This window comes from Lampetra planeri, chromosome 11 (genome assembly GCF_965212315.1).
Source record: "Lampetra planeri chromosome 11, kcLamPlan1.2.h2, whole genome shotgun sequence".
In the NCBI taxonomy this organism is placed as follows: domain Eukaryota; kingdom Metazoa; phylum Chordata; class Hyperoartia; order Petromyzontiformes; family Petromyzontidae; genus Lampetra; species Lampetra planeri.
Genome location: NC_136117.1, coordinates 6,974,906 through 7,002,088, shown reverse-complemented (window position 1 = coordinate 7,002,088; position 27,183 = coordinate 6,974,906). Strand labels below are relative to the sequence as shown.

The window sequence follows — 27,183 nt, the reverse complement described above, 5'->3', positions numbered from 1 at the left end:
CAACTGCTGAGATCCTTGGGGTTGAAGCCAGACATCTGCTCATGATTAGTGCCGTTTCTCAAGTGTAATGAGTTGATGGGCTCAGCCCAGTCATCAATGAATGCGCACACACACAAAAAAAACCCCCACATCATCCTGTTCTTTGGCTTTTCATTTCATTTGGCTGAATTCCAAAGCGCGATAATTTAATTATCGGTCCGGCTGCGATGGGACGAACACCAGTCTCATAGTAGAGTGGCGTGGGATCGTACACCCCACGCTGTGCAAAGAAGAATGTAAAAAGCCACTCTCTTGAGCAGCCATTCTTGGACACATGGGGTCACACTGTTTTGCTACATTTACAAATGGAATTTCAGTCACTTGTCAATAACACTTTAACATGTAGTCTTTTGTGACCAATATTATCCACTAGCATAGTAATAGGTTTTTACCCTTTCAACTGGTACAAAACTGACACCTTTATACAAGGGATCATGTTTGCAATAACCACAACACAAGCAGTCAAAATGCAAATAAAAAGAAACAACTCTGATAATGATAATGCTATGCACTGTCCTTGAAGTTGATTGGTCCACACCCGAGACAGCTTTTCTTAGAGCCTAGTCTCCATTGGTGTTGGACCAGATGACGCAAAAAGGCGTCATCTGGTCCAACACCAAAGGAGGTCTCAGTGTATTATCCACTCGCCTTTTGCCCGTCCAAGGACGGGTGTATTGCAGTAAATCTGAAACTTGCAAACGAAAAGCAGACCACGACGTGATATTCACTGCATTAATGCGTGTGCAGTTTGTAGGGGCGCGGTGACACAGACCTATTTCATTTTAAGGTTACAATCCCTTGTTCATCACGACGTCCATTTTATTTTGATGTCTCAACAGCGTGACGGAGATCACGTGACGTGAGGGTTCTGTCTTTGTAGTGAGGGCTGTGAGTTGACGCCGAGGAGGGGGGGAGGAGGCGCCTCGTGGAGTGACGTCAGCCGCTAATTATTATGAATGAGAGGGGTGTCCATTTGGAGGACGTCACCTGCTCATGAATATTAATGAGGGGGGCTGGTCGATGTGGAGTGACGTCACGAGCGTTAAGGACAGACATTCCTGGGTGATTATAGTCGGTTTTTTGGGGGTTAGGTCCCGTAAATATGGATGTCTTTAAACCGGCCACCAATCGAACACAGCTGATTAGTAAGGTTTGTCACGTAAACAAAACATGCCAATTCGATATTAGTTCAGCACACCAATGTGTTGGAGAGAAATTGTAAATGTTGTGGGTTTACTCTCCAACACACCGGTGTGCTGAACTTGTAATGAATTGGCATGTTTTGTTAACATAACAAACCTTACTAATTGGCTGTGTCGGGTGGTGGCGGGTTTAACGACTCATTTATATTCACGCGATCTAACCCAAACAACCTATATCATGGATGATATTGGTCGTGAAAGCCTTCGTGTTCAACTGAGTCATGTTGTCTCATCTGCTGATGACTTCCCTGAGACAGCGGTGGAAATTACACATTCATGTGGCAGAGAAGAGTATATCCACAGGACACCCAACTTCTCGTAAAACGGAACTCAATGATGATGTGGCTGTGAATCAAATCTCGAACAAGAATTCAACTTGGACTTTCAAATTGCGAGGCACATCCTCGGTCCGCTGCCCCACCGAGATGGGTAAGAAATAGAATGCCACCAAAGAAAGAGACATTTCTCGTGAATTTTCTTTGTTGGTATCAAAGTTTGGCATCTGGGCTATGACAGTGGCATATATTGGTCTATTGCTATGTTATATTCCAGGAGTTTTTAACCCTCTCATGTCGACTTTTGGTGGACTTCTAAAGTGTACGAAGCATTTTCAACATACTCGGGGTGCTTCCCTGACTCCTAAAACCATATTAAAGCAACATTTATTTTTGTGTTTTTCTTTAAATAATTAATGCATCAAAGGGTTCATATCCTATTACAATTCACAGTTCCAATTCAAATTCCCTCCACATTAAGAATCACGCGTTTTGAGTATTTGGCTGCTATAAATGTCCACGTGATGAGCCACTTCGTTGAGCTATCATTTGTGGCCAGGTCGCTTCTGAAAAAGAGCTCCATCGCTCTGTGGGCCCTATCTGGTCAAATACTAAAATAATACTGTAGTTTTAACTGCGCGAGCAAGGGAAAGGCAGAGCGTAGGGGCCGTGTTGAGGTTGAATAGAGAAAACTTTGGCTTTGTCAACATCGCGATGACTCAGAGGGCCCTTGGGGTTCCCTGATCCCTCGCAGTCCACCGCTCACTGCGATTACGAGAACTCCCCGGCGCGTTTCAGGGAAGATCTCTTCTTCGTAATTGCCCACAAGTCGTACCGTGACGCTGGCAAAACGGTGCCTTGTCCCCGTCCCCCCGGCAATTTTCGCGGCGTAATTCGCATCGCTTCGCCGTCGCTACTGAGAGAGCCCTTTTGGGGTTGCCGTGCCGTGCCGTGGCAGGCAGCGGTGCCGGCCAAACCGCGACGACCCACATGGCAGAGGTTGCAACCGGGTACCCGATATCCGTACCCTACCCGATACCCAGCTACCCGTACCCGGCCGGGTACCCGTTTGTGACCCTGGTGTGGCCGGGTACGGGTAGGCCGTGAGTCACTGGTGAGTAACCGTTTGTCACTCATTTCCCAACGTCTTGTCTCTTCTCACAATTCAAGTTCCTAGAATCAACCCACTCGCGCCTGCAACATGGCTTCATCCCAGAGGTCGCAATCGGGTACCCGTACCCTACCCGATACCCGGCCGGGTACGGGTAGCCGGGTATCGGGTAGGGTACGGGTACCCGTTTGCGACCCTGGTGCGGCCGGGTACGGGTACGGGTAAGGAATCAAAACCCGTTTGCGACCTCTGCCACACGGCCCTCTCAGCCGCTCACCTCCCTCGCCCCCCCCCCCGGCTCAACCTCCTCCGCCGAGCGCGAGCTGAATGTCCCTGGGGGATGACGGCGCGCACAGCGAAGTGCCGAGACGGCCGCGATGAGAAGGGCGGGCACGGCTCAGTTTACGTTGAAAAAAATATCTTAGATGTTATACAGAATGAGTAACAACGCGATCTGTGTGTGTCTATCGTGTATTCCTCTGTGGCCCTCACCACCCCCCTGTGTGTGTGTGTGAGGGCAGGATGTGACCTGCGACGCTTATCCCAGAATTGTGCTCACGTTGTATGTGTTCCGATATTTATTTTTCTAACTTGACTGTGAGAATGTATAAATGGGGGTTGGGGAGGCTGAGTCTTCATCAGGGGTGCGCTCATCCCCCTCCAACTCCAGCCCCACCTCCCTCCTGGGTACGAGTGGGCACCTGGGAATCGTGTGGGTGAGGGGCGGCGCGTGGTTTGGGTGAGCAGATGTTGGGGAACCGCCTTTGAAATCCAATTTACAAGTGAATGGGCGAGGAGGCTGATTGATGCGCAGAGATGGAGTGTGTCTGGATCAGGAGGTCTCTGCAATTGCTCGCGCAGATATCTAATTGATTGACGACCTATATTGAGGCAGGTGAAAGCCCGCCGAGATTCATCGTTTCATTCGCAAGGCACGGCATGAGTAACTCCCAAGTACGCTGGGTGGGCCGCTATTTACGATCTCTCTCCATTTTTTTTTACATTTTCAGGATTGTTTTTTTTTCTCTCTCCCCTCCCCCCTTTGACACTCGTGAATGATGTCACCGCTATGTATTTAATGTCCATTTTAGAGAAGACTGCACGCTTTGGAAATTGTGGAAATGTAATCGTCGTTAAGTGGACAGCTCTGGGGTGACCGAGCTGCCCATTAGGCTGTAGAATGACCTCCGTGACATGTGTACGAGACCTGCAATAAATGTAATCATTTTCCTTATCAGCCATGGCCTATCCGCTGCTGGATGAAGGCCTCCCCACGCCATTCCCCGCACCTCCGATGAGCACGGTTGGTTACGTGCCGTGCGAAAGAAGTTCAACATACGTACGTTCCTGCCTTGGCAAAATATATTTCACTCCTGCACGTAAATTGATCTCGACACTCCATCGTGGTGGTCATCCTCTCAGACATATTTCATCACCAGTCTTGTCCATTGTCCATCACTCCTCATCATGACGTGCACTGGCCGGGCCCACTTATGTTGTCTTCAGAGACTCAATGCGATGTCTCGAAGAGCAACAACGTTCTTTGTCCATCACAGGGAAGCCTCACTGAACCTCAAAACTCTTTTTTCTGGAGGGTCCTAAGGGTCCTGCAAATGTTGTTTTGCAGTCGAAGATGATCACTGCGGCGTACAGTATATTCCAATTAAGTAATTTGAGGGTCTTTTTTACATAATAAATAAATGCGGAGCCACGACGCCAGCGCAGGGTGGCCTACTCCTGCGAATGAGGTCACGGGATCTATGACGTCCACTGTCAAGCGTACGGCGAGGTATTTTCAGCGTTAAAAAACGCCTGCTGTATTAATCGGGGCGGCCGCTCGATTCGAGCCGTGAACCTCTGCGAGATGGCTCTACACCGCCGGGCCACGTCACGGCCAGAACGATGGCGAGATGTTAACTTCCTCACCTCGTATTGAGGAGGTCGTGGGTTCGATCCTGACCCTGACGCCTGCTGTATATTTGGAGTTTGCGCGTATCTCTCTCCCCGTGGTGGTGGCATGGATTTTTTTTTCAACCGGGTCCTCCGGTTTCCCCCCCCCCTCCACATTCAGAATCAACGTGCGTTCAAGAATATTTGTCTGCTGTCAATTTCCACGCGATAAGCCAACTCCGTTGAGCTGTCCTTCGTGTCCAGGTCGCTTCTGAAAAAGATCTACACATAGCTCAGTGGGCCTGACCCAGAGGTCGCAAACGGGTTTTGATTCCTTACCCGTACCCGGCCGCACCAGGGTCGCAAACAGGTACCCGTACCTGGCCGGGTACGGGTACCCGTACGCTACCCGTACCCATACCTTACCCGAAATGAGTGACAAACGGTTACTCACCAGTGACTCACGGTCTACCCGTACCCGGCCGCACCAGGGTCGCAAACGGCTACCCGTACCCGGCCGGGTACGGGTAGCCGGGTATCGGGTAGGGTACGGGTATCGGGTACCCGGTTGCGACCTCTGGCTTGACCTGGTAAAATAAAAAAAAAACATCGTCTCTAGTTTAGCTTTAGTTTAGGTCGAGCATGAAGCGCTCCCGATGCGAACCCACAACTCCCCGCGCAACGCCGTAGCCGCTGCTACGTGAGGGCCTCAAACGAATCCCACGGGGCGGTTGCGCTGACGCGTGCCGCATTATAATGAGGGCCGACAGCTCTCGCCGTGACAGGGAAGGAGTGGGGGGGTGGTGGTGGTGGTGGTGGTGGGGCGGTTAGTGGTGGCAGCTTGCAAAGGCTTACATTGCAGAGCGGGTGTCTCTGGGCACAGCTGGTCAGAGCTGGACAAAGGCAGGCCTTGTGTGTGCGGCGTGAGTGTGCAGGCTGGCAAAGTGTTTGTGAGGGGGGGGGGTGGTGGGGGGTGCTGTGGGGTGGGGTGGGGGGCCCCCATGTGTTGTTGCTTATGCCCGTGTCAGCGTGGGGGGGCGCGTCGTGTGGCGAGCGAGTCGTTGGTGTTTGCGTTCCGCTCGCAACCAATAAAAACCCCCATTGATGGCACGGGGTCTCATCATCATCGTCGTCAGCCGTGATCAATCCATTGCTTTTGGTGTTTGGTTTATTGCCCGCACCCTCACATCCGATTAGCACGGTTGGCTACGTACGGTGCGAACGAAGTTCAACATTCACACATACATAAAAGGCCGTGATTATTGCTCGTGCCGAGAGATTATTATCAGTCCCCAACTACTGCATCCTCCTAACCGACGCGACGGCTGGTGGATCCAGAGCTTCTTAGGCGCATGGTTCATGGTGGTGGTGGCGGGTTAACCATACTTCGCCATGTTGGTCAGTGCGGGTCGTTGGTAGGGCCCACGTTTTGTCTCACCTCTTGCCGAGTACCTGACTCGTATCTGCGCGGCACTAACGCCTCCTTTGCCACGCCATCGACGAAGTTTATTCATCATCATTACGAAAGAGCATTGGACTTACAAGGCCGCGAGTTGGAATCCCTGCTGGGAAGGAACACAATCCAGCATGCCTCCTAAGTAGTCGAAACGAGCACCACTTTGTGTGAAGTCAGTATTGGTAAGATAATTGATAGACTGGTATTCCAGCATAGGAATGTGGAATTTCCACCACTGGCTAATGGCTGCCAGTGAGTATGAGCGTCACCCCATTGCCCGTTTGAGCAGAGTGGATCGTTCGACGTTTTTAAATTGGAAACATTCCAGATTGCCACTCGCTGAAAGCTGGCCCGAAGAAATATGTCCACGTGTTGAGCTAAAGACACGTGACTCCCATGTGGATGATGGTGCTAAGATGCCATTATTATTAATAACATTAAGCATAGCTTTGGAAACTTCATAAGAAAGCCCCACTTGTCTTGATGAAATATGATATCGGTTTTTTTTCTTTCTCTCTCAGATGTCACATCTGCGTGCTTGCGCGCGTGTGCGCGTGCGTGTGTGCGCGTGCGTTGAGCTGGCGGAGTTGTTGACAAGGGTCATTTTAGGGCAATCACTTCACTTCTCGAGATGCTGAAACAGAGGAGAACGGGAGCAACTGAATTCCTCTCACAAAATGAATATCGCTTGTTTTGAAAACATGAAATCTCGTTGCAAGCAAATTTTATTTGCGAATCTTTGTCCCATCCACTGCTGGTAGAAATCGTGGGGGGAGGGGGGGTTTGTTTTGACCATACTTCACCACGCCGGTCCATGCAGCTTCGTGGAAGGGGAGGCCCCGGGACCGCTTTAGATTAGCGCTCGCCGTCACTGGTCGCAGCCGCGTTCACAAATTGAATCCAGGTCTCTGGATTCATAGCTGCAGGGCGCCCGCCGCTACACATCATCTTCACTCAATTCTCTAAACGCGCTACAGGTTTCGGTGCGCCACCTCAAAGGTTTAGCGACCCCGTTGGCAGAGGCGCACAAGCACACGTGAACAAAACACCCACTGTCTTCAATAATTCAGTGGTCAACACACTTTTTCTGGCATAAGGTATTCTAACGGGTTTAAGGTAATTTTTTCAGGTTTTTGAGATATCAAATATTGCATTTTTAATAAAAACTGCAAAAAAAATATTAAATAAATGTGGATATCTACATAAAATTATATTATAAACACACTATCCTAAAAATACAGCACCATATTTTAACACTAAAGCAGTCAAGTGACAGTTAATTTTGGGTAAAATCAATGAAAATGGGGTATGCCGATAGCATAAAAAGAGATGTGATAGAGGAAATCTGAGATCAGATTTGGAATCAGCACCCTGAAATTAGTCTAGAACAGCTGCAAAAGTCCAGGCCAGAATTTTTTGTTGTTGTTGACCAGTGTAATGTTATAGAACAATATACCACAGGCTTACGTTTCGGGCAAAGAGTCTGCTCTGCTCTGAAGAAGGGCCATTGCCCGAAACGTCAACCTATTCGATGTTTTTGTTGTTGTTACGCAGCGGCGTCAATGATGAATGCGTCGATTTTGTTTTTCCTTCGCGCGTGTTGTTTAACATCAGGGCTCTCGCGACCTCATATCAACGGGGGTGGAGGGAGGGGGGCTTTTATTTCGCGACCTCCGTTCCATTTTATGAATCCCAAACGCACGCACCCTGTTTGGCCGCTCAGCAAAACCAGCTGTCGCTCCCAAACGACGCCCGCCGCTACGAGAGCCACGGGGCTCGCAGTCAGCGCCCCTGAGCCCCGAGCGCCGCTATGGAACAGCGCCCCATTTATGGACAGGGCGGCTGAGCGCATTTCACGAACGCCTCTTCTCCTCCTCCTCCTTCAACAGCGCGATGCGAGGGAGTGCTGGCGTGCTTGCAGCAGATGCCGCGTGCGTGCCCTCCACCCACGATGCGCTGCCTCCACCCCCCCCCTCCCCCCGGCGTCCTCCCTCTTACGCAGTCACGGGCTCGTTCCGGGCTCGCGCGCACGCGGGTCGAGAAGCGAATAAATAATAAGTCATATTAAAAAAAAAACAGTTTTTAAAACACGCTTTTATTAAATGTACTCGTAATGGAAGAACTCCACGACTCCAGGAAGTGGCCCCGAAGCTTGCCACAACGTAAGGGAGCGTGGCCAATTACGGCCAACGTCAGTTGAGCGTGGATAATTAGACCCAAGCTGAAATATAACATATAAAAAACATTGTTTAAAATATATATTTTTTATTTTCAATGATAGAATATAGTATTGTCATCAGTATAACATAAGTATACCAAGTTTGCGGTCGATACCGCATGGGGAAGTGGGTTAACATTTAAATTTGAGGATACAACAACAACAGAGTTTCGATTTGAAGCTTTCGTGACTGCAGGGAGTCATCTTCTTGGTTCTTTCGGTAAAGTCACGTAGAAGGGAGATAATAAAATAATAAAAATAAAACATAATTGTGTTATTTTATTATGTTTTATTTGTATTCTTTTATTATCTCCCTTCTACGTGACTTTACCGAAAGAACCAAGAAGAACAACAGAGTTAAATGAAAGCGTGTAGTAATCACATAAAGTTGCGGCGGTGGCGCATTGCCGAGTTTCACGGGTTTTAGCCCAGCTGCCGCCCTGGTTAGCGCAGGCGGGCGTGTTCATGGAAACTACAAACTACAAGAACGCACAACCACCTCGTTTGGAAATGTGGCAATTTAGGAGCTGAAAGACTGCTTGCAATCACCTTGAAACAAAGCTCTGGGCTTAATGAACTACTGCTGATGTTTATTGTAGGTATGCAGTGGTATGCCTTCGCTAAGATTCATGAATATGTTATTTGCATTCATAAGATATAGCAGCAAGTATTTAATTACAAACATTACAGCATTTCGCGGCGTGTGTTTGACGGCGGCGGTTAATGGGGGCGCCCGTGACGTTATTCGAAACACAGCCGGGAATATGTGCCGGGGGCCGACTTTGCCAAGTTAGCTCATCACCTCAGTGACTCTACCCATCTTTGAGACAGCACCTTCGTCATACCTTGAGCTATGATTATGGCGTGAATACCAAATGCACTAAATGCACTGGATATTTTATTTGCCGCGCCAGTCAACAACGTCGCACGGTTCAATAGGAAAAATCCCGACAATCTTGTATGTCTCACATTCTTTCTACTGAATCCCTGAAGTTAATAACATTTATTTTGTCAAAGTGCATACAAAAATGAAGCTTCAGCTAAAATGGTAATGGTAATGCATCTGCACGACCGTTATCATCTCAGCAGGCCTGTCGTATCTTGTTTTGCCAGCTGAATCAATCATTAGCATCTCATGAATGTTAATGTTTGCTGAAGCTGATGATTCAGGCAGCTACAACATTTATTCCAATTATACTTGCCATATCGGTCACAGCACATTCACCACAATGTTACACGTGTTACATTTATCACTTAACGATTTATATATTAATATTTTTATATATCTTTTGCCGTACGTTTTTTCAGATTTCCTTTGCATGCTATTTTTGTCCATTCTACTGCAACGGTCTATTTAAATCGCTGGTATTCTTAAACCCCATATATATAACCGCACTATTGTTGATTGCTTATTATTAGTATGCTCAAATTGTACAACCAATTCCCTCGCTCTTGTAACTGTTCCCCCTCTATTTTGATCCAAGGCTATCCCTCGCAAATCTGACTCCTGGTCTCAGTGGACTCTCTCCAGGGCTGAACAGACAATGATGTGCAGGGGTTACTTTCACACTCGAGAACACTGCGAGGCTTGGTTCGGAATAGGGATTACTGGCATAAGGCACTACCACTAGAGTTTCAGGTGCGGATATCCATAATAATCCGAGTACTTTCCTAAATGACATCTGGTAACCCGAAGCACTATTCACGTGCATTGCTTTGCACACAATTGCGCACACCACCTCACATCGCCACACATCCCTAATAACCACAACACCACCACACACACCACCACACACCACCAGACACCACCACGCACACTCCCACCACACACCACCACACACCACCACGCACACCACCACACACACCACCACACACCACCACACCCCACCATGCACACCACCACACACACCACCACCACACACCACCATGCACACCACCACACACACGAACCACCATACACCACCACACACACCCCACCACGCACACCACCACACACACCACTACACACACCACCAGACACCACCATACACTACCACCATACACACCACCACATACACCACCACACACTACACCACACACACCACCACACACCACCACACACCACCACCACGTACACTACCACACACACCACCACCACACACCACCACGCACACCACCACCATGCACACCACCACACACTCCACCACCACCATGCACACCACCACCATGCACACCACCAAACACTGCACCACCACCACACACACCAGCGCAGTATCCCGAAGACTCAACAACACGACACAGACTTCGTGCGTCTACATCATTCCCGAAACGGCTTTCCGGACCGTTCCGGCTGCAAGTGCTCGCTGACTCTCTCACTCACTCACCCGGCCGTACATGATAAAAGGGGAACACGGCGGCAATTTTTTTTCCGAATGAACGAAAGCGAATGAAAACGTCCCCGGCCGTGGCCGGGTTCATCTGAGGTCACCGATGTCAGGCCGGGCAGGGCCCCCTGCGAGTGATCGGGGTCGCCAGAGCGTGGAGGAGGTGGAGGGATGCGGGCGGGGGTCGTGGGGGTCGCGCTCATTTCTCGAACGAGCGCCGCCGCTCTCCGTCTGCACGAGAGCCGGGACAATGGGGAGGGTGGTGCTGGTGGTGGTGGAGGGGGGCAGCAGACACGGCGTCAGATGTCCTGGGAGGGGGGGGTCGAGGGGTTCTGTCGGCGAGGGAGACAATAGCGGGCGTCTCGCTCGCCCGTCGTGGTCACTCCCCCCACCACTCTGCCACAACTCTCCCCAAACCTGCGACGGGACCACGTGGCGGGCAACGTCGTGCGTGCGTTTTGTGTGCGTCGTGTGTGCCTCGTGTGTGCGTCGTGTGTGTCTCGTGTGTGCGTCGTGTGTGCATCGTGTGTGCGTCGTGTGTTTACGTCTTTGGCGAACGACGAGTAAATCGTGAGCGTTGTGGCTGGGTCTGTGTGTGTATGTGACCATTACAAACCTCACCATTGGAACCTCATTTGCCAGTAAAAAATATGATATGATAAAAAAAGGTGTCAGTTTTGTTGCCAGATAGAAGGGTAAAAAAACAATTATCATTACAAACTTGTCAAGCCCTTACCAGTGCCCGACCTTATTACAGATTAATTCAGACCTCATTGGTCATCCCGTGCCCCTTATACATATCAACGTTCATCCTACAAAGTCCCATCACAAGGGAGAAACACAAACACATAGACACACATGTTTTGCCCGCATTGAAACGGCTGTACGCCGTGTGGCCCTGAACACTCAATTCCCCTGTACAACAATACGGGGAAGCCGTATGGGTTGACAGCTATGCGATTATCTAAACCGGTTGTGGGCCTCCCCTGGGTCGACTCAGCCTCAAATGAGTACCTGGTGCGGTGTATAGTAAACATCGTCACTGGGGAGACAAAGGCAGCCGGGCGTGGCGTTTGCCACCCACCCTCTCGTGTGCTGTGCCGGCCTTCATAGGTGCTCGCTAACAGCACTTGCCCCAACAGTCTGTTAAGGCTACACGGTGGATCTTTGCCTTTGTGTGTGTGTCTTCATCTCGGGGGGGTGGGGGAGGGGGCTCATAATGGCATTGTTAAGCACTAAGCTACTACCGCTGAGATCATGGGTTCGAATTGTCGGCGACCCAAGAGATTAAGCTCTTCCTCTCGTTTATTGAGTTTGATGGTCTCAGCCTGGCCACTGACAACCTTATTATACTCCAGATTATTCGCTTAAATCTCCGCCACGGTCATGCCCTGGTTCCCTCTGTGATGTGTTCCCACAATTCTGCGCTCTCTCTCTCTGTGTGTCTCTCTCCATCTCTCTATATATATATCTCTCTCTGTGTGTGTCTCTCTGTCTCTCTCTGTGTGTGTCTCTCTCTGTGTCTCTTTCTCTGTCTCTGTACCAGCGTGGACGGCACCCTCGTGTTCACCTTCTGAAGCGCTCGCTCGTCACCGTGGCGTGCGCGATGACCACCACCACCACCACCACGTGGCTTTTATTTCGTGTTGTGCGCGGTGCTTTTAGCGCCACAGCGCGTGGATTTGTAGCGTTTCATTTCATTTGTGTTGCTGGTGACTTTGTGTATTTCATATCAAAATCGCCTCCAGTGCTGTTGCTGCTGGCGGCAATAAAAGTTGTTTAAAAGTCAAAAGTCTCTCTCCCGCAATGACTTTTCTCCCTGCCTCCGTCAGTGCGCGACTGGAGGTCACTACCTATCCGACGATGCTCCTCTATGCTACAGCATGGCTTGACTCCCTCGCCATTTCATGCCATGAACCTACTTGCTTCACTGCCCCCGACACACGTCTGCCAGGCGGGTGTCTCGCGCTTGTCTCTTCGTTTCACTGCCTATTTCAACGGATGTCTTTAACCCCGCACGCAATAATTATGCAGGCGAAAACTATTTTGTTAAACAAAATTTAGTTGCACCGTGCATTGGGTTTAGAGGAAGACAGTCTCGCAGTGAACGTATGAACACAACACATTTAAAGGTGCAATACTCACAAATCAAGTTATACTGGTAGGAACCTCCTGGTTACACCAGCCCACAGGGGATTATTGTGTCCGTCCGTCGTGCATCCAAAAATTGGAGGGGTGGGGCTGGGTGGAGAGGGGAGGGTGGGGAGGGGCTGGGTGGGGAGGGGCTGGTCGCCCCGTGGTGCCCTTATAAAACTCAACGTTTAACCTACTCACGCCGGCTTGTGCCCGCCCTCACAGTCGGGCATATTTGCGGAATACACCACGCCGCCGTTGACCCTGGCCATTGACCGAGCAACCCAACGTTCCTACCAGCTCCCTCCGCAGGAATGTGTTCGTGCGTCTTGCTTTCATGCCGGCCCAATCGCTCTAGGATTTCCACAAAGGGGGTGTGGATCGCGCAAAATAGGCCTCGGTCCATGGTAGACCACAGGTAAAAACTTTAATGAAAACTTTTTTGTTTGAAGATTCTTTCTTCATGTGTTTTTTTCCCCACGTTTATCTGTTAATTCTGGGCCCTAGCGTGTGGCAGACTAGTCCCCTATGCGTCGCATAACGGTGCTGTATATCCCCCCCACCACGCCCCTCCCCCCATCGTTGCGCGCCTGGTTGCACGAACCCTTTTTCCTGCCTGCCGCTGGATTCGAGGCGTGCCACGGCTGCCACGAGAAGCTTCCGCGAATTTCTCCTGTCGACGGCGGGGCGTGCCAGAACGCGCTTCTAAAAATGAAATGCTATTGTTTTCACTGAGTGAGGAGATGCTATTGTTTTGTCACTTCGACCAAAAAAAAAGATTTGAAATGTGATTGCTCTCTTGAAACCAAATATATATATATTTCTCGGTGGATATTTAGATCTTAAAAAAAAAATCCCAGCTTTACTTTTCAATGCAAGGAAGTTCATGTAGTTATTAATTTGTGGAGTGAAGAAACATAAACAGCATCGCTAGTCCTGCCGATGTGTTACGTATAAAATATATATTTAAACTATTTACTATTGGTATCTTAGCAGGTAAGGCCCACCGAGCTTGCACGTGGTAGATTCGGTGTGATACAACGATATACGTTCTCAAGGTCATTTTGTCAATCCTGATCGAAGCAGCTGCATTCAAATATTGGCGAGTCTCACAGGTGACGTTCATTTAAACAAAATAATAGTTTTTTCCCAGGTAAGGCCCACTGAGCTAGATTGCTGTCTTATACAGAAGCGACCTGACCACAAATGATCGCTCGACGTGGCGGCGATTCATCGTCGTGTGGAGATGTACAGCAGCAGCCAAATGCTGTTGTCACACGCCCAGAGCCGCGTCCACTTTACACATCGCTGGCTCCCGCACAAGGCGGAATGCCAGATTTCACAAGCCAACTGGAAACATTGCAACATTAAACATGGGCAGGTTAAACTCGACACAGAATGATACCACGCACTTTTTACTTCAGTCCGAATTTTACCCAAGAAAGACTGGAGAAGTCTCAAGACTATTTTTTCACGTTGGGTCATGCTTGGTATATTTGGCCAATGCCTTATTGAAGATATTGTATATATGTTATAACACACACATATAAGATAGCATAGCACAAAATACAAGAAAGCAACACCTTCATCAACACTGCTTTTGAAGAGAAAATACAACGAGTGGAATGGCTTTTTGGAGCTCAATAACACATTCCTGCGGAGGGAGCTGGTAGGAACGTTGGGTTGCTCGGTCAATGTCCAGGTTCAACGGCGGCGTGGTGTATTATGCAAATATGGCCGACTGTGAGGGCGGGCACAAGCCGGCGTGAGTAGGTTCAACGTTGAGTTTTATAAGGGCACCATGGGGTGACCAGCCCCTCCCCACCCAGCCCCTCCCCACCCAGCCCCTCCCCACCCTCCCCTCTCCACCCAGCCCCACTCCTCCCATTTTTGGATGCACGACGGACGGACGGACACAATAAATCCCTGTGGGTTGGAGTAACCAGGAGGTTCCTACCAGTATTATTATTTTATATGTATGTATGTTGAACTTATTTCTCACCGTACATAGCCGAGCACGCTAATCGGAATTGCGGGGGAAGGACAACAAACTAAACACAAAAAGCACTTCTAAAGAAATTAATTTTCAATCTAGATGATAATGTAAAAGTGCATAGCTCCAGTGGCTTCCTCATATCAGAGGGAAGAGCATTCCAGACGGCCACAGAATCGCATCTGAAAGTGTGCAATGCAGTGACCGTCTTTCTGTTATAAAGCAGTGTTCATGGACAAGGCCCAATGACCAAATTGGAAGCTAAGCAGGCGTGAGCATCGACAGTGCTTGGATGGGTGACCACATTGCCCACCAGCTGTTTATTGGTTGATAAGGAGCTACATTGTGGGCAACATAGGACAGTGCAGAAAAATGCAATGTTGTACTGTACTATGCACACAGTTTATGCTTCCTGCTTCCACCAACCTGCACGGTGAAGTATGGTCAACACCAACTAATTGAACAAAAGTTGTGGGGAGGCCTTCATCCAGCAGTGGATACAAAAAGAGCTGTAACTGTACATGCAACGATGCTTACACGGCAGAACCAACGCAGTTGCCCGTGTTGATTTTGCAACGATGGGGGCTATAACATTGCCGTTCAATCTTCACAGTTCGATCCGCAGCCGACTTGCTGTGTGCTACCTCCTGAAAGCGCCACGCTGTTTCCCAGCGGGTGCATGTCTCGCGCACATATTGCCTCCGTGTCTCAGTGGTTCACTGATCCTCTCCTCCAAAGTTGCTGTATTCACAGCTGTGCCTTGTCACCACTCCTTGTCTTAACAACTAGACGTGTTTAGGATGTCACACATACTCATTCCGCAGTCGAAAGTCCCAGTGCAACTGCAGGATTATATATATATATATAACCTCCCAAATAGCTAACTGGAGCCACTGCAATGGGGGGTGGAGGTTGTGGAATGAACTTTTTCACCCCACACGACCGCGTGGGTGATTTCATGGTGTTTTTATTTTTCTGAAATAATAAAAATAAAACATAATAAAAATAAAACATCATAAAATCATTCTCACGACGTTTTGGCCACAACGCAAGCAGCCGTCCTCAGGTGAAGAACAGTTCTGTCGATAAGACAGACTCAGATAAGACAGACTCAGACTCCGTCTTATCGACAGACCTGTTCTTCACCTGAGGACGGCTGCTTGCGTTGTGGCCGAAACGTCGTGAGAATTATTTTATTATGTTTTATTTTTCTATTTTTTTATTTCCATTCTACGTGACTTTACCGAAAGAACCAAGAAGATATTTTGGGCTCGCGCCGCGCGTTGTTCGGCGCGGTGTCCGACGTTTCGCTGAAATATTGCCCAAGAAGCTCGCCGGCGCGTGGAGGTGGCGCATCGTCCATCGTAGCGAGCGGCACGCGGCTGCAACCGGGAAACTCGCCGGCGAGTCGCGACGTCGCACGGCTCCCGCGTCGTGTTGAGCCATTTCGCTGTGATTCCCGATTTTTTGTTGAAGGTTCCTTCATAATCAACGTTTTTGGGGTTAGATCGCGTTATTTATAAATGTGTCGTAACCCTCCACCACCCGACACGGCCAATCAGCAAAAAAGTGTCACGTTGACAAAAGACAAATAGTTCACTGCTTTAGCCCACCGGTGTGTTGAAGCGTGAAACCACAACATTTACAATTTTTGAGTTGTACGACGTTTCGCTGGTAATTTCATCCAGCATCATCGGGCAATTCGCTTCAACACACCGGTGGGCTAAAGTAGTGAACTATTTGTCTTTTGTCAACGTGAAAACTTTTTTACTGATTGGCCGTGTCGGGTGGTGGAGGGTTACGACACATTTATAAATAACGCGATCTAACCCCCACAAAAACGATGATTATGAATAATATTGGTCGCGAAAGCCTCCTACGTGTTAAACTGACTTAAGGTTCCTTGATTTTTTTGCTGTCGCGTGCCGTTGATTCCGTTGCGTGTTGCGAGCAGAGACAAAGCAACGTTCGCAATCGCGCCGCAGCGAGACTCGACGCGACTCCGCGAGATGAATCAAGGGGGGTGGGGGGGGGGCACGGATGTCGGCACCCCCCGAGACGTTATTCACAAGAGCCACTCCTCGTGGCCAGTTTCCTAAATGATTTTGTTGGATTGTTTTAACTTTTATCTGCGGTGTAAGCCGGCTTGCGGCATTTGCACACCTTTTGTTTCACAACAATTAAACCGATTTGCTGCATTTGGCTGAAAGTCAAAGGCTGTTGGCAGATTTTTAGCCGTGGCCTTTTGCCATTGGAAATGCATTAGCGCCGCGATTGATGATTCATTCTCGTGCAGACAATCCACTGCGTAACAATGACTTAGAATAACGTGGAAAAAAAACAATCGGTAATGTTCAGCCCTTTTGTCTATCTACTGCTGGATGTAGACTTTCTAGCGCCATGTCGGTCGTCGGGAGGATTATCTGTCCATACTTCACCACGTCGATTTTCGCGGAGCGGGGCGGCCCCAGGACCGGTTCGGACGTCACTCGATACTGACATTAGCCCCGGCGGGGAATCGAACTCGGGCTTCTGGGTTGTTTGCGAGTCTCTCGGCTCATGCTACAACAGGGGTCATGCTTGGGATGTTGGCCCAATTATTTAGCAGGATTGTTTCTGTACAAGGGAACTGGAGTGACTTTGGGAAACCCACAATTGCAATGAGTAAATATTACAGGAACTTTCCAGGGTAAGAATCCTGCTGCATTTCTGACATAGGGATGTACGTGTTGAACTTCTTTTGAGCCAACCATGCAAATCTGAGGTGCCTGGTGATTGGAACTATTAGAGCCCCTTATTTGCAGACTGACTGTGGTGCCCCGACCCACACTGTGTTCAGCCACCACACTGCGGGTCTAAACTCTCCTCTCTCTGCGTCTCTCCCCACACCGCTCCACTTTGGAACTCCCTCTCATATACTCCCTGTTGCCGAACAATTCTAGCCTGGCTCGATTCAAAGTCGCGTTACCTCTTACGCGGTTGCGACTTTAAGAGCGATGTTTGCTGCTGACCGATGGAGTTTTGGGGCTTTTGGAACTGTGCTCAGCAACCATAATACAACAACAAAAACTCCAAGTAAGTTAAAATGATCTTACAAGTCAAGGTCAAGAGGTCATCACAGCCTGTGCTGTTAATAGTCACCGCACCACGCCATCGCTCCCTTCCTCCTGCCAAATCCCACAACTGTTGCACAGTGAATTCAAGGCCATCATCTGATGTGCAGCGGGAGGCGATTGCCTCTGTTGGGCCCTCGGGGCCCTCACCTGCCCCTGGGGCTCTGCCACAGCACGTGCAGCACAGCAGTTGGCACCGGGAAGGAGAAACTTGTGTCGCCTACATTTCTGTGTCGCCCGCTTTCATCCGAACATCTAACGAGGCCAGCTTACGGCTTTGATCTCAGGACACGCAAATTACCCGCTCGGCGCCTTCATTTAAGCCGCATCAATTAGATTAAATATTTCGTGATAATTTAAAATATAAAATTCGCATCCTGCCGACGATGGTATGCTTTCATCATTTGACTTCTGTATTGGGGGGGGGGGGGGCGGTGGGCAGGGGTTCGCTTTCTCCCTCACATTACGAATCGCGAGTGCATATATATAAATAATTGTGAACTACTGAAACTAAATTAATAAAGATGACCAGTTTGGGGGGGGGGTGTTGCCCCCCCCACGACCCCCGCAAACTCCGCCCATCGCTTTCATGTACGGGGTTTCCTCTGGGTTTGAGCAGACGAGAGGCCTATTAGGTGCAGCAGCAGCAGCAGCAGAAAAAAAAACCTTTCTGCTTCACGTATTAAAAACATCGACCAGCTGAAACTTGTTGAGGCTCAGCTGACCTACTGGCGGCCCATCACCAGGTGCAGATACTTGAATCGAAGCAAAGTCACTGCAACAAAAAAGCTCAAAGTCCTTCGACCAACGTAGGCCTTCACCTTGTAAGATTCATGATGGTTTTTGTTGTTGCTGATGTTGTGATAAATACCTGAGCAACCGTTTAGCTATATGAGGAGGAATTTGGTCAACTTTATGCCACGGTTGTGAGTCAATTCAAGAGATAATTTGTGCACTTGCGATTTGCTCCATTCCTATAGCGCAGAGCCACCGTGAAGGTGCTATACGCTTCATATCCGAGTATAGTCTGAAGTAGATCCACAGTAATAACCCGCTGTTGCTATGCCGTTTGATAAAATTTCGGGAGATTTGCGAGCATTTTAAAACGTTGCAAGTTGAGACCGTGACACCGGCACACATGGCCTCTGGCTCTTTTTCCAAGGCCACGAAGCGAACGGCGCGTATTTATGGTTGATACACCCCTGGTATTACCCAGAGCGGTCGTCGAGTTCGAACCGCCAACCTCTGCAAAAGGCAACGACTGGCTCAAATGTCACTCGCCACTGATGTCAGCCACGGCCCTGCTCTGTTTATTAATTTATTTTTCAAACTAATAACACTTTTGCTTCTTGTGCATTGCACCATCTCTCTCTGCCTCCCTCTTTCTCTCTCTCTTCACAGACGACCCTCGCTCGTAACCTGCCGTTTTCCCTGCGGTCTCGCAAACACGCTCAACGCACTTCCCAAAACCGGCGACTGCTCGCCGCGCGACCACGGTGCGGGACCATGGCCCAGCCTGGCAGCCTCCTGCTGCTGCTGCTGGCCACGTGCCTTGGCCTAGCGGCCGCTCTGCTGCCCGGTGCAGGAGACACGAGCCCGAGACACGTGAGCCCCGGAGACACGGGCCCCAGAGACACGGGCCTGGGAGACACGATCCCAGGAGACGCGAGCCCAAGAGACTTGAGTTTAGAATACACAAGCCGCAGATACGCAAGCCGCAGATACGTGAGCCCCGGAGAGACGACGAGCCCGGGAGATGCGAACTTAGGATCCGCGAGCTCTAGGCACACGCGTACCGGGGACGTGAGTCCAGGAGACGCGAGCCCAGGGACCACCACGGCACAGGCTCCCACCGACGCCGCGTACCACGCCTGGCATCCCGTGAGCTTGGGCTCAACTGCCGCCCGGATGCTGCTGCTGGCCATGTTTCGGGCTCACCGCCGCGCGGCCGTTTCTTCCTCCGGGGACGGACCGCTGCCAGACAGCGCCGATGAATCACCGGCTCCGACGTCGAGGTCAACAGCGGCGGCGGCCACGGCATTGTCCATGTTGCGGTCGTTGATGTCTCATCGGCACCCCGCTCGCAACAGAACGCTCGCTTCGGGAGGTCCAGCGATCAGCTGGGGCCCCCTGGACGTGAGCAAGGAAGATGCTGCACTCGCCTCCATGCAGACGGAGCGAGCCGTCGACCTGGCCTTGCCCGGCGATGCCGAGGGTCCGACGTCGATCGTGACGCATGGGGACGAGAGGTCGGAGGAGAGGTCGGAGGAGAGGTCGGAGGAGGTTGAGGACAAGTCCTCGTTCGTGGCGTCGCTGGTGGACGAGGGTTTGCTGCCGGCCACGTACGACGGCGTCGCCGCAGCCTCGGCGTCCGTGAGCGAGGGTGGAGAGGAGCCGTCTGTTTCGCCGCGGGGGCCGATGGGAGGAATCTCCGGCTGCGGGGTGGTCCTCCTCGACCAGTCACGCAACGACACGATGGCAGGGAGGAGGGTGGACTTTCACATCGGCCAGCTGGGCCTCCTCCGCTACGCGGGGCTCCAACGTGGCGAGAGAGACCCCGAGCGAGGTGACCCCGACACGCACGGCCGCCGTGCCGACCGCGGCGCGAGAGGAAGACGATGCGTTTGGCACGAGTCGAACGCCGACGACCCGTTCTGTCGGTGTGCGCGGAATCACCCTCAGCAGCAGCGCAGGCATCGTGACAACAACGACAGCAGCAGCAGCAGCAGCAGTTCCGACCTCAACACAGTTCACGAACCCCACCGCAACCAGATTGTGGGACTTTCCGCCGACATCGCACGCGACGGCGGCGCAGGGTGCGGTGCAAGCCGGAGACGACTCTGAGAGGAGCAGCGTCGGCAGCGAGGTGTTGCTCACGAGCATCGAGCCACCTCCGAGCGATTCGTCTCAGACGACGGCCCCGACGGGCCCATCCCGTGGCGGCGGCGGCGACTCCGCCCTCACCTCGACGGCGGCGGCAGCGGCGGCGGCAAATTCACTGGGCCGCTCGGAAATTCCACGTGCGTCGGCGTCCCCCGCTCCGGCGATCTCCCCGGGGACGGACAGCTGGGCGAGGCGCGTGCCCAGCAGCTCGCCCGCCCAAGCGTCCTCCGGATCCGCGCGACTTGGCGCTGGCGTCGGCAGCAGCGGCAGCACGGAGGCCCCCGGGGGACGAGGGCGGCCGCCGTGGCAGATGGCATCGTCGTCGTCGTCGCCCGCCGCCGCCACGTCTCCTGATTTCCCCGGGGGGTCCGGGACCTCCTCTCGCTCCGTCGCTCGGACGTCGGGGGGCAGCGTCATTTGGAGCGACCGAGACGATGGCGGCGGCGGCGATGACGATGACGATGGACGTTTAAATTCGCCCTCCATCACCACGGCCATCGCCTGGCCGCAGGGCCACGGTGAGCGTGAGTCTCTCCTCGGCAGCATCGAGAGCCCTCGCTCCACCGCCGCCGCCTCCACGGCTGCTCCTGCCGCTCCTACTGCCGTCGCCACGGCGATGCCGGGGACGTCCGTTGGCAGCGGTGGCACTAACGGGGCGGGCGGAGGCGGCGGAGAGGGTGCGGAGGCCACGCCGGGGTCGGCTTGGGGTCGGGAGCTCATGGTGGGCGCTGGTGTGGGCGGGGAGCAGCGGGCGGCCGAGAGGGACACGTGGGGCTGGACCCAGCACACCCGGCATGACACAGGTGGGTGCTTCGCTTGCGTCGAGAAGCGAGAACCGCTGAGTCAATCGGCGACGTGCAGTGCGCGCAGTTTTTCTTTGAGTGGTCACAACTGATCTCGGTTGGCAGAACTGCAGCGCTTCCAGTTGTGAGGTTTGAGAGTTGAGCTCTTGGCCCCGGACTTGATTTTTCACTGCAGTCGTCATCATTGCCATCATCGTCCTACCAGCCCTACAATTTCTTGCACGTGCCACTGCGGACAGAAGGGTAGCCCTCGTGAGCTCCTCTAGAGAGAGGGCATTTGGCCTACTCTTCCACGCTGGCCAGGTGTCTAGGAAGAGTTGGGAGTGCCCACACTTTACTGCACTGCACGCGAACTGCCGATTGGATGTGCACCATTCCTTGACTGACGTGAAAATGAGCAACACGCATTTGAAATTCCCAGTCATAGCAATGTGGAATTTCCATCATTGCCAAAGACTCACGCAACGTGTGATTGAGCCTGTAAGATTCCCTATGTTGGATTGTAATGTGCGATGCCAGGCTGCAGTGAGGACGTGGGAATTCCAGTTTGTAAAGATTGTAAAGACAAGGGGAGGCAGATGTTTCAAGCAAAAGACACCAACCTCAATTAAAAAAAAAACATCTAATCAATTCTGGCATTTGTAAAATGTTGCTAATGGCATGATAATTCACGAATCTATGTCACGTCGTAAAGCAAATTGTGAAGGAAAAAATAGGCGTGCCTTTCAGGGGCTCAGTGGCTCATTGATCAAACACAGCCGTTATGAGCAGAGCCCCTGATCCACCTCTTCCTCGCCATTCACATTCCAATCGTAAAGTCCGTGGCTTCGCGAGTGGCAGCTTTCGGAGCCAGACTGGATCTCAAACTTCATGCTCCAGGCTGCCGATTGGCTGACTTCAAAGAGTGGGCCGCGTTTGCCGGTAAACGCTCAAATCTGCCACCCCCAGACTGCAGCCTCCGCTCTCGTGACGCTGGAAAGCGCCTGGGCTGTGTTGCATTTGACAGAAAGCGACGCGAACAAAACCCTGCGCTGAATCGAGGCCGGTCTGATCGATGGGGCATGAGTAAAGACTAATTTGGGCAAGGACGCACTTCCTTTATCGCCTTAATTTCGACTGTGCCGTCGCACGCCATTAAACAAACGGGCATTGCTTCGTAACGCTCGGGTCCCAGGCCCGATGATTTACGGTGCGAAGGTGGTAAATTGTTACGTAATTGTTGCTGGAGTACCCGCTTTGGCTTTGTGAACCTCGTCCCGACCGATGGAGCTGTCGCTACACAGTCATCGGGTAAGGGCAGGGGGCTTGCAACCTCTAACCCTTGCACATGTGGGTGTCTCAGCGGTGAAACGTTGACTTCCTCGCATGGTATACAGGAGGTCGTGGGTTCGATCCCAACCCTGATGCCTATATATTTGGAGATTGCATGTTGTACCCGTGGCAGCGTGGATTTTTCTCCGGGTCCTCCAGTATTTCCCTCCACATTTAGAAACTTTGTGATAGATTTCCACGCGATAAGCCACTTGGTTGAGCTATCATTTGTGGCCAGGTCGCTTCTGAAAATTAGCTTCATAGCTCAGTGGGCTTTACCTGCTAAAATAAAAAATATAGTGTAAATACTTTCAGTTTTTACAGCCTCTCACAAGACTGAGGTGCTGCATCTTGCTCCGCTCGAGACGAGACACCGGGACTGCAATGGCAGTGCGTCAGGATTCGTTTGTTTGAGCCGCTGTTGCATCGCCACGGGTGTCAGCGGCGAGCGAGATCCGAACCGGTGTCGAGCAACCCCTCCCCACCAACCCGCACTGACCAGTGTGGTGAAGTATCGTCAAAAGACTCCCACTATTCGCACAGCACATGGATGGAAAAAAATCCCCGTACGTGTACACGTGCTCGAACTTGCAAGTCAAATACCGTACACTCGTACGTATCGGCGCAAACACCTCGCATCCTAAGATTGAGGACCGTTCATCGACGCGTAACATTTCATTTGCAGCCATCGGCTCCGGACGGAGGTAACACAATTCCTACCGGTCATCCAACACCGTCTTTCCCTGCGCGACATTCATTCAGAATTTAATTCGTGTGTATAAAAACGAAAATATTACACAAAGGAAGCGCTGGCCCAAAAAAAAAAAAACCTTAACGAGCTCTGAGAAAGGCCCCCCCCCCCCACCAAACGAGAAGTGGCGTTGGATGAGACGGAGCGGCAGGGCGGGCGGTGGGCTCGGTCACCTGCGGCGAGGAAACTCGGCGGCACAAAAGGCGCATTGACCCTCGCCGGGAGTAATTGGGCAACGACGAGGGCAACGTTTGGGCCGGGCGGCGGCGACAAAAGCCTCGCCTGTGTCGGCCGCGGCGGAAGGCGCACAAAGGAATGGAGCACAAACGCGGGGAGTTGCGGACTTCCACCAATTAAGCGGTTTTAAGAGTTTCCAAAACCGACGCCATATTTTTTACTGTTGCACCTGACGGTTTGCGTCTAACAGATGATTGCTGTTGTTGCTGTTGGGTTCTAATTAGGCGCACGCCCGCGGCTCCGAGTTGCGGGTGCTGATGTTGAGTCGCAAAGAATCGCGAAGGCGCCTTCGGATGGGCTCTGTGAGCCTCGAGAAATCAAGTAGATTTTTTTTTTTTAACGGATGACACCGGTGGCTTAGGCATGAACACTCTCTTATAGCGGTGTACTTTCTAAATGCGAAACGAAGACACAAATTGGCACTGGCATTCTGGCAACGGCTCCGATGTTATTCATATCGCCGCTGTGATTGAATGTTACTGAATAACACTGGTCAACGAAAAAAACTTTTTTTTCTGGCCTGGACTTTTGCAGCTGTTTTAGACTAATTTCAGGGTGCTGATTCCAAATCTGATCTCAGATTTGCTCTATCACATCTCATTTTTATGCTATTGGCATACCCCATTTTCATTGATTTTACCCGAAATTAACTTTGTCACTTATGATTGCAAGTTGTTGCGAGTCAGTGACTGTTTTAGTGTTAAAATATGGTGCTGTATTTTTAGGATAGTGTGTTTATAATATAATTTTATGTAGATATCCACATTTATTTAATATTTTTCTTCTGCAGTTTTTATTGAAAATGCAATATTTGATATCTCAAAAACCTGATGTGATAGACAAAAACTGATGCCAGATTTGGAATCAGCACCCCAGAAAAAGTGCGTTGACCAGTTTATAATGTTTCTGTTGTGGTTTGGTTGAGTGGCAACCGGGCTCCCTAATTTACTTGTGAGATCGCCACAGGAACCATTCTGAGCAGGGTTACCACGACCCCTCCACCCCCCCCACCATCGCCCCGTTTGTCACTATCCAATAATCATCATCATCATCATCTCTTTGTGGTTAGCAAAATTAGACTCACCTGGTGAGACTGACGCACGTGGTGGGAGGTCGACGGTGATCGTTGCGTTAAATACAGAGCGGTCTCTTCTTTTGAGATTGAAAGTTCATTTCTGTAGAACTGCTTTGTTTGTGTTAAGTTTGTTGTCCTTCCACCGCGCCTCCGATTAGCGCGGTTGGCTACGTACGGTGAGAAAGAAGTTCAACATCCATACAGGGATGCTGCCGCGTCGTCAACGGTTAGCACGCTGGGCTTGCAATGCAGGTGTCTAAAGTGTGTCCACCGAGTAGTATGTATACATGGGTAGTTCACAGTTAGTCGATCTGCAGGTTGCGTGTCGTGGGATAAAGTGCGGGCATTCTCCCACCTCTTCCCAGATGTCTAGCCGGCGTGGAAAAGCAGGCCAAGTACAGGGTACCATCTGGAGGGGCTCTTTAGAGCTGCCATGGGTGGAAGCCCATCTACCATCGGTGGCGTCAGCATGCACGTGCAGGGCTGCGCCTTTGCCATCGGTGGCGTCAGCATGCACGTGCAGGGCTGCGCCTTTGCCATCGGTGGCGTCAGCATGCACGTGCAGGGCTGCGCCTTTACCATCGGCATCCTTCTTGAAGTGTGGAATTTCCCCACGAGCAGCCATTAAAAACCGCGCGTGTGCGTGTGTGTGCGTGTGGGTGTGTGTTTGTGTGCGTGTGTGTGTGCGTGTGTGCGTGTGGGTGTGTGTTTGTGTGCGTGTGTGCGCGTGGGTGTGTGTTTGTGTGTGTGCGTGTGTGCGCGTGTGTGTGTGGGTGCGTGTGTGCGTGTGTGCGTGTGGGTGTGTGTGTGTGCGTGTGTGTGCGTGTGTGCGTGTGTGCGCGTGTGTGTGTGTGTGCGTGTGGGTGTGTGTGCGTGTGTGCGTGTGTGTGTGTGTGCGTGTGTGTGTGTACGTGTGTGTGCGTGTGTGTGCGTGTGTGTGCGTGTGTGCGTGTGTGTGTGTGCGTGTGTGTGTGTGCGTGTGTGTGCGTGTGTGTGTGCGTGTGTGTGTGTGCGTGCGTGTGTGTGTGTGCGTGCGTGTGTGTGTGTGCGCGTGTGCGTGTGTGTGGGTGTGTGTGCGTGCGTGTGCGTGCGTGTGTGTGTGTGCGTGTGTATGTGTGCGTGTGTGTGTGCGTGCGTGCGTGCGTGTGTGTGGGTGTGTGTGCGTGTGTGTGTGCGTGTGTGTGGGTGTGTGTGCGTGTGTGTGTGCGTGTGTGTGTGTGTGTGCGTGTGTGCGTGTGCGTGCGTGTGTGTGGGTGTGTGCGTGCGTGTGTGCGTGTGCATGCGCGTGCGTGTGCGCGTGTGCGTGTGTGTGCGCGTGTGTGCGTGTGCATGTGTTGCGTTACGTGCACTTCGCGGCATTGGTCCTGCAAGTAATTTGAAAGCAGGAGGAAAAATAGCTGTAACTTTAGCAATAGCACAACGAAGGAAAGAAATAAGGGCAGTAAATAAATTGTACAATAAAAAATGGAATGAAACAAAACGGGGCATTGAAGAAGGCTAGATTGTGGTGGGGGGGGGGTAAGCTTCTATAAATATGGAACTGACCTGTACGAATAATAAGAGCAACACGACAAACGGTTGGCTGTGGGCCGAGCGGCAGGAAGGGAAATCCAGCAAGCAAATGAATGGTCCCGAGTGGCAGGCCACCCCTCCGTGTGGACTCAGGGTCGGTCGGTCGCTCGCCCCACTCGCCTCCCGCCTCTTCCGTCCGACGAATCTGGCTCCCCGCGCCTCACTCAGACAGTCAGAGCAAACGGCTCAGCGCTCGTCAGATCAGCAACCGGTGTTCAACGAGGTGGCCCAGGCCGTGCGGTGACTCGGAGGCAGTCATCACCAGTGTTTGGCCAAAAAGGTGAAATTGCCCGTCCACCGGCGAATGAATGAGGCCATCGGTGATGTTTGCAAAAGACCTAGACGAGCAAGTACGCGTGCACACGTGTGCACGCACGCGTGTGCACACGTGTACACACGCGTACGTGCACAGCCCTTTTGGGAGTCCATGTGTGGGTTATTTGACCATAACTTCTTCACGCCGGTCAGCGCGGGTTGGTGAAGGTGGGGTTGTTAAAGATATCGGGGCATAGTACGGTACAACGTTGCATTTTGCTACACCGCACCTCCACTGACACGATAGCCCCCCCCCCCAGGAATAACATACAATAATTTAGAGGGGGAAGGAAACTCAATGAACATTAATCAATACGAAACTTTCATACGTGATATGAAACTAAAAAAATAAATAGGTATGTTCACTGCATATTGAAAATACTAGAAGTATAGAAATCAACAAACACTTACACATGGTTTAAACATAAGAAATAACACTTACA

At 51.2% G+C, this 27,183-nt stretch overlaps 1 protein-coding gene across 2 annotated transcripts in view; it reads left to right on the top strand.

Annotated features, from left to right (window-relative positions):
* LOC144721240 (uncharacterized) overlaps positions 1-20,917 on the top strand; it is a 29,858-nt gene extending 8,941 nt beyond the window's left edge. For both annotated transcript variants that reach the window (XM_078598699.1, XM_078598698.1), the window contains one exon: positions 19,195-20,917. In XM_078598699.1, coding sequence (XP_078454825.1) covers positions 19,300-20,637 — 1,338 coding nt within the window. In that variant the 5' untranslated portion in view covers positions 19,195-19,299 and the 3' untranslated portion in view covers positions 20,638-20,917. The remainder of the gene's footprint in view (positions 1-19,194) is intronic.
* Positions 20,918-27,183: the final 6,266 nt, after the last annotated feature.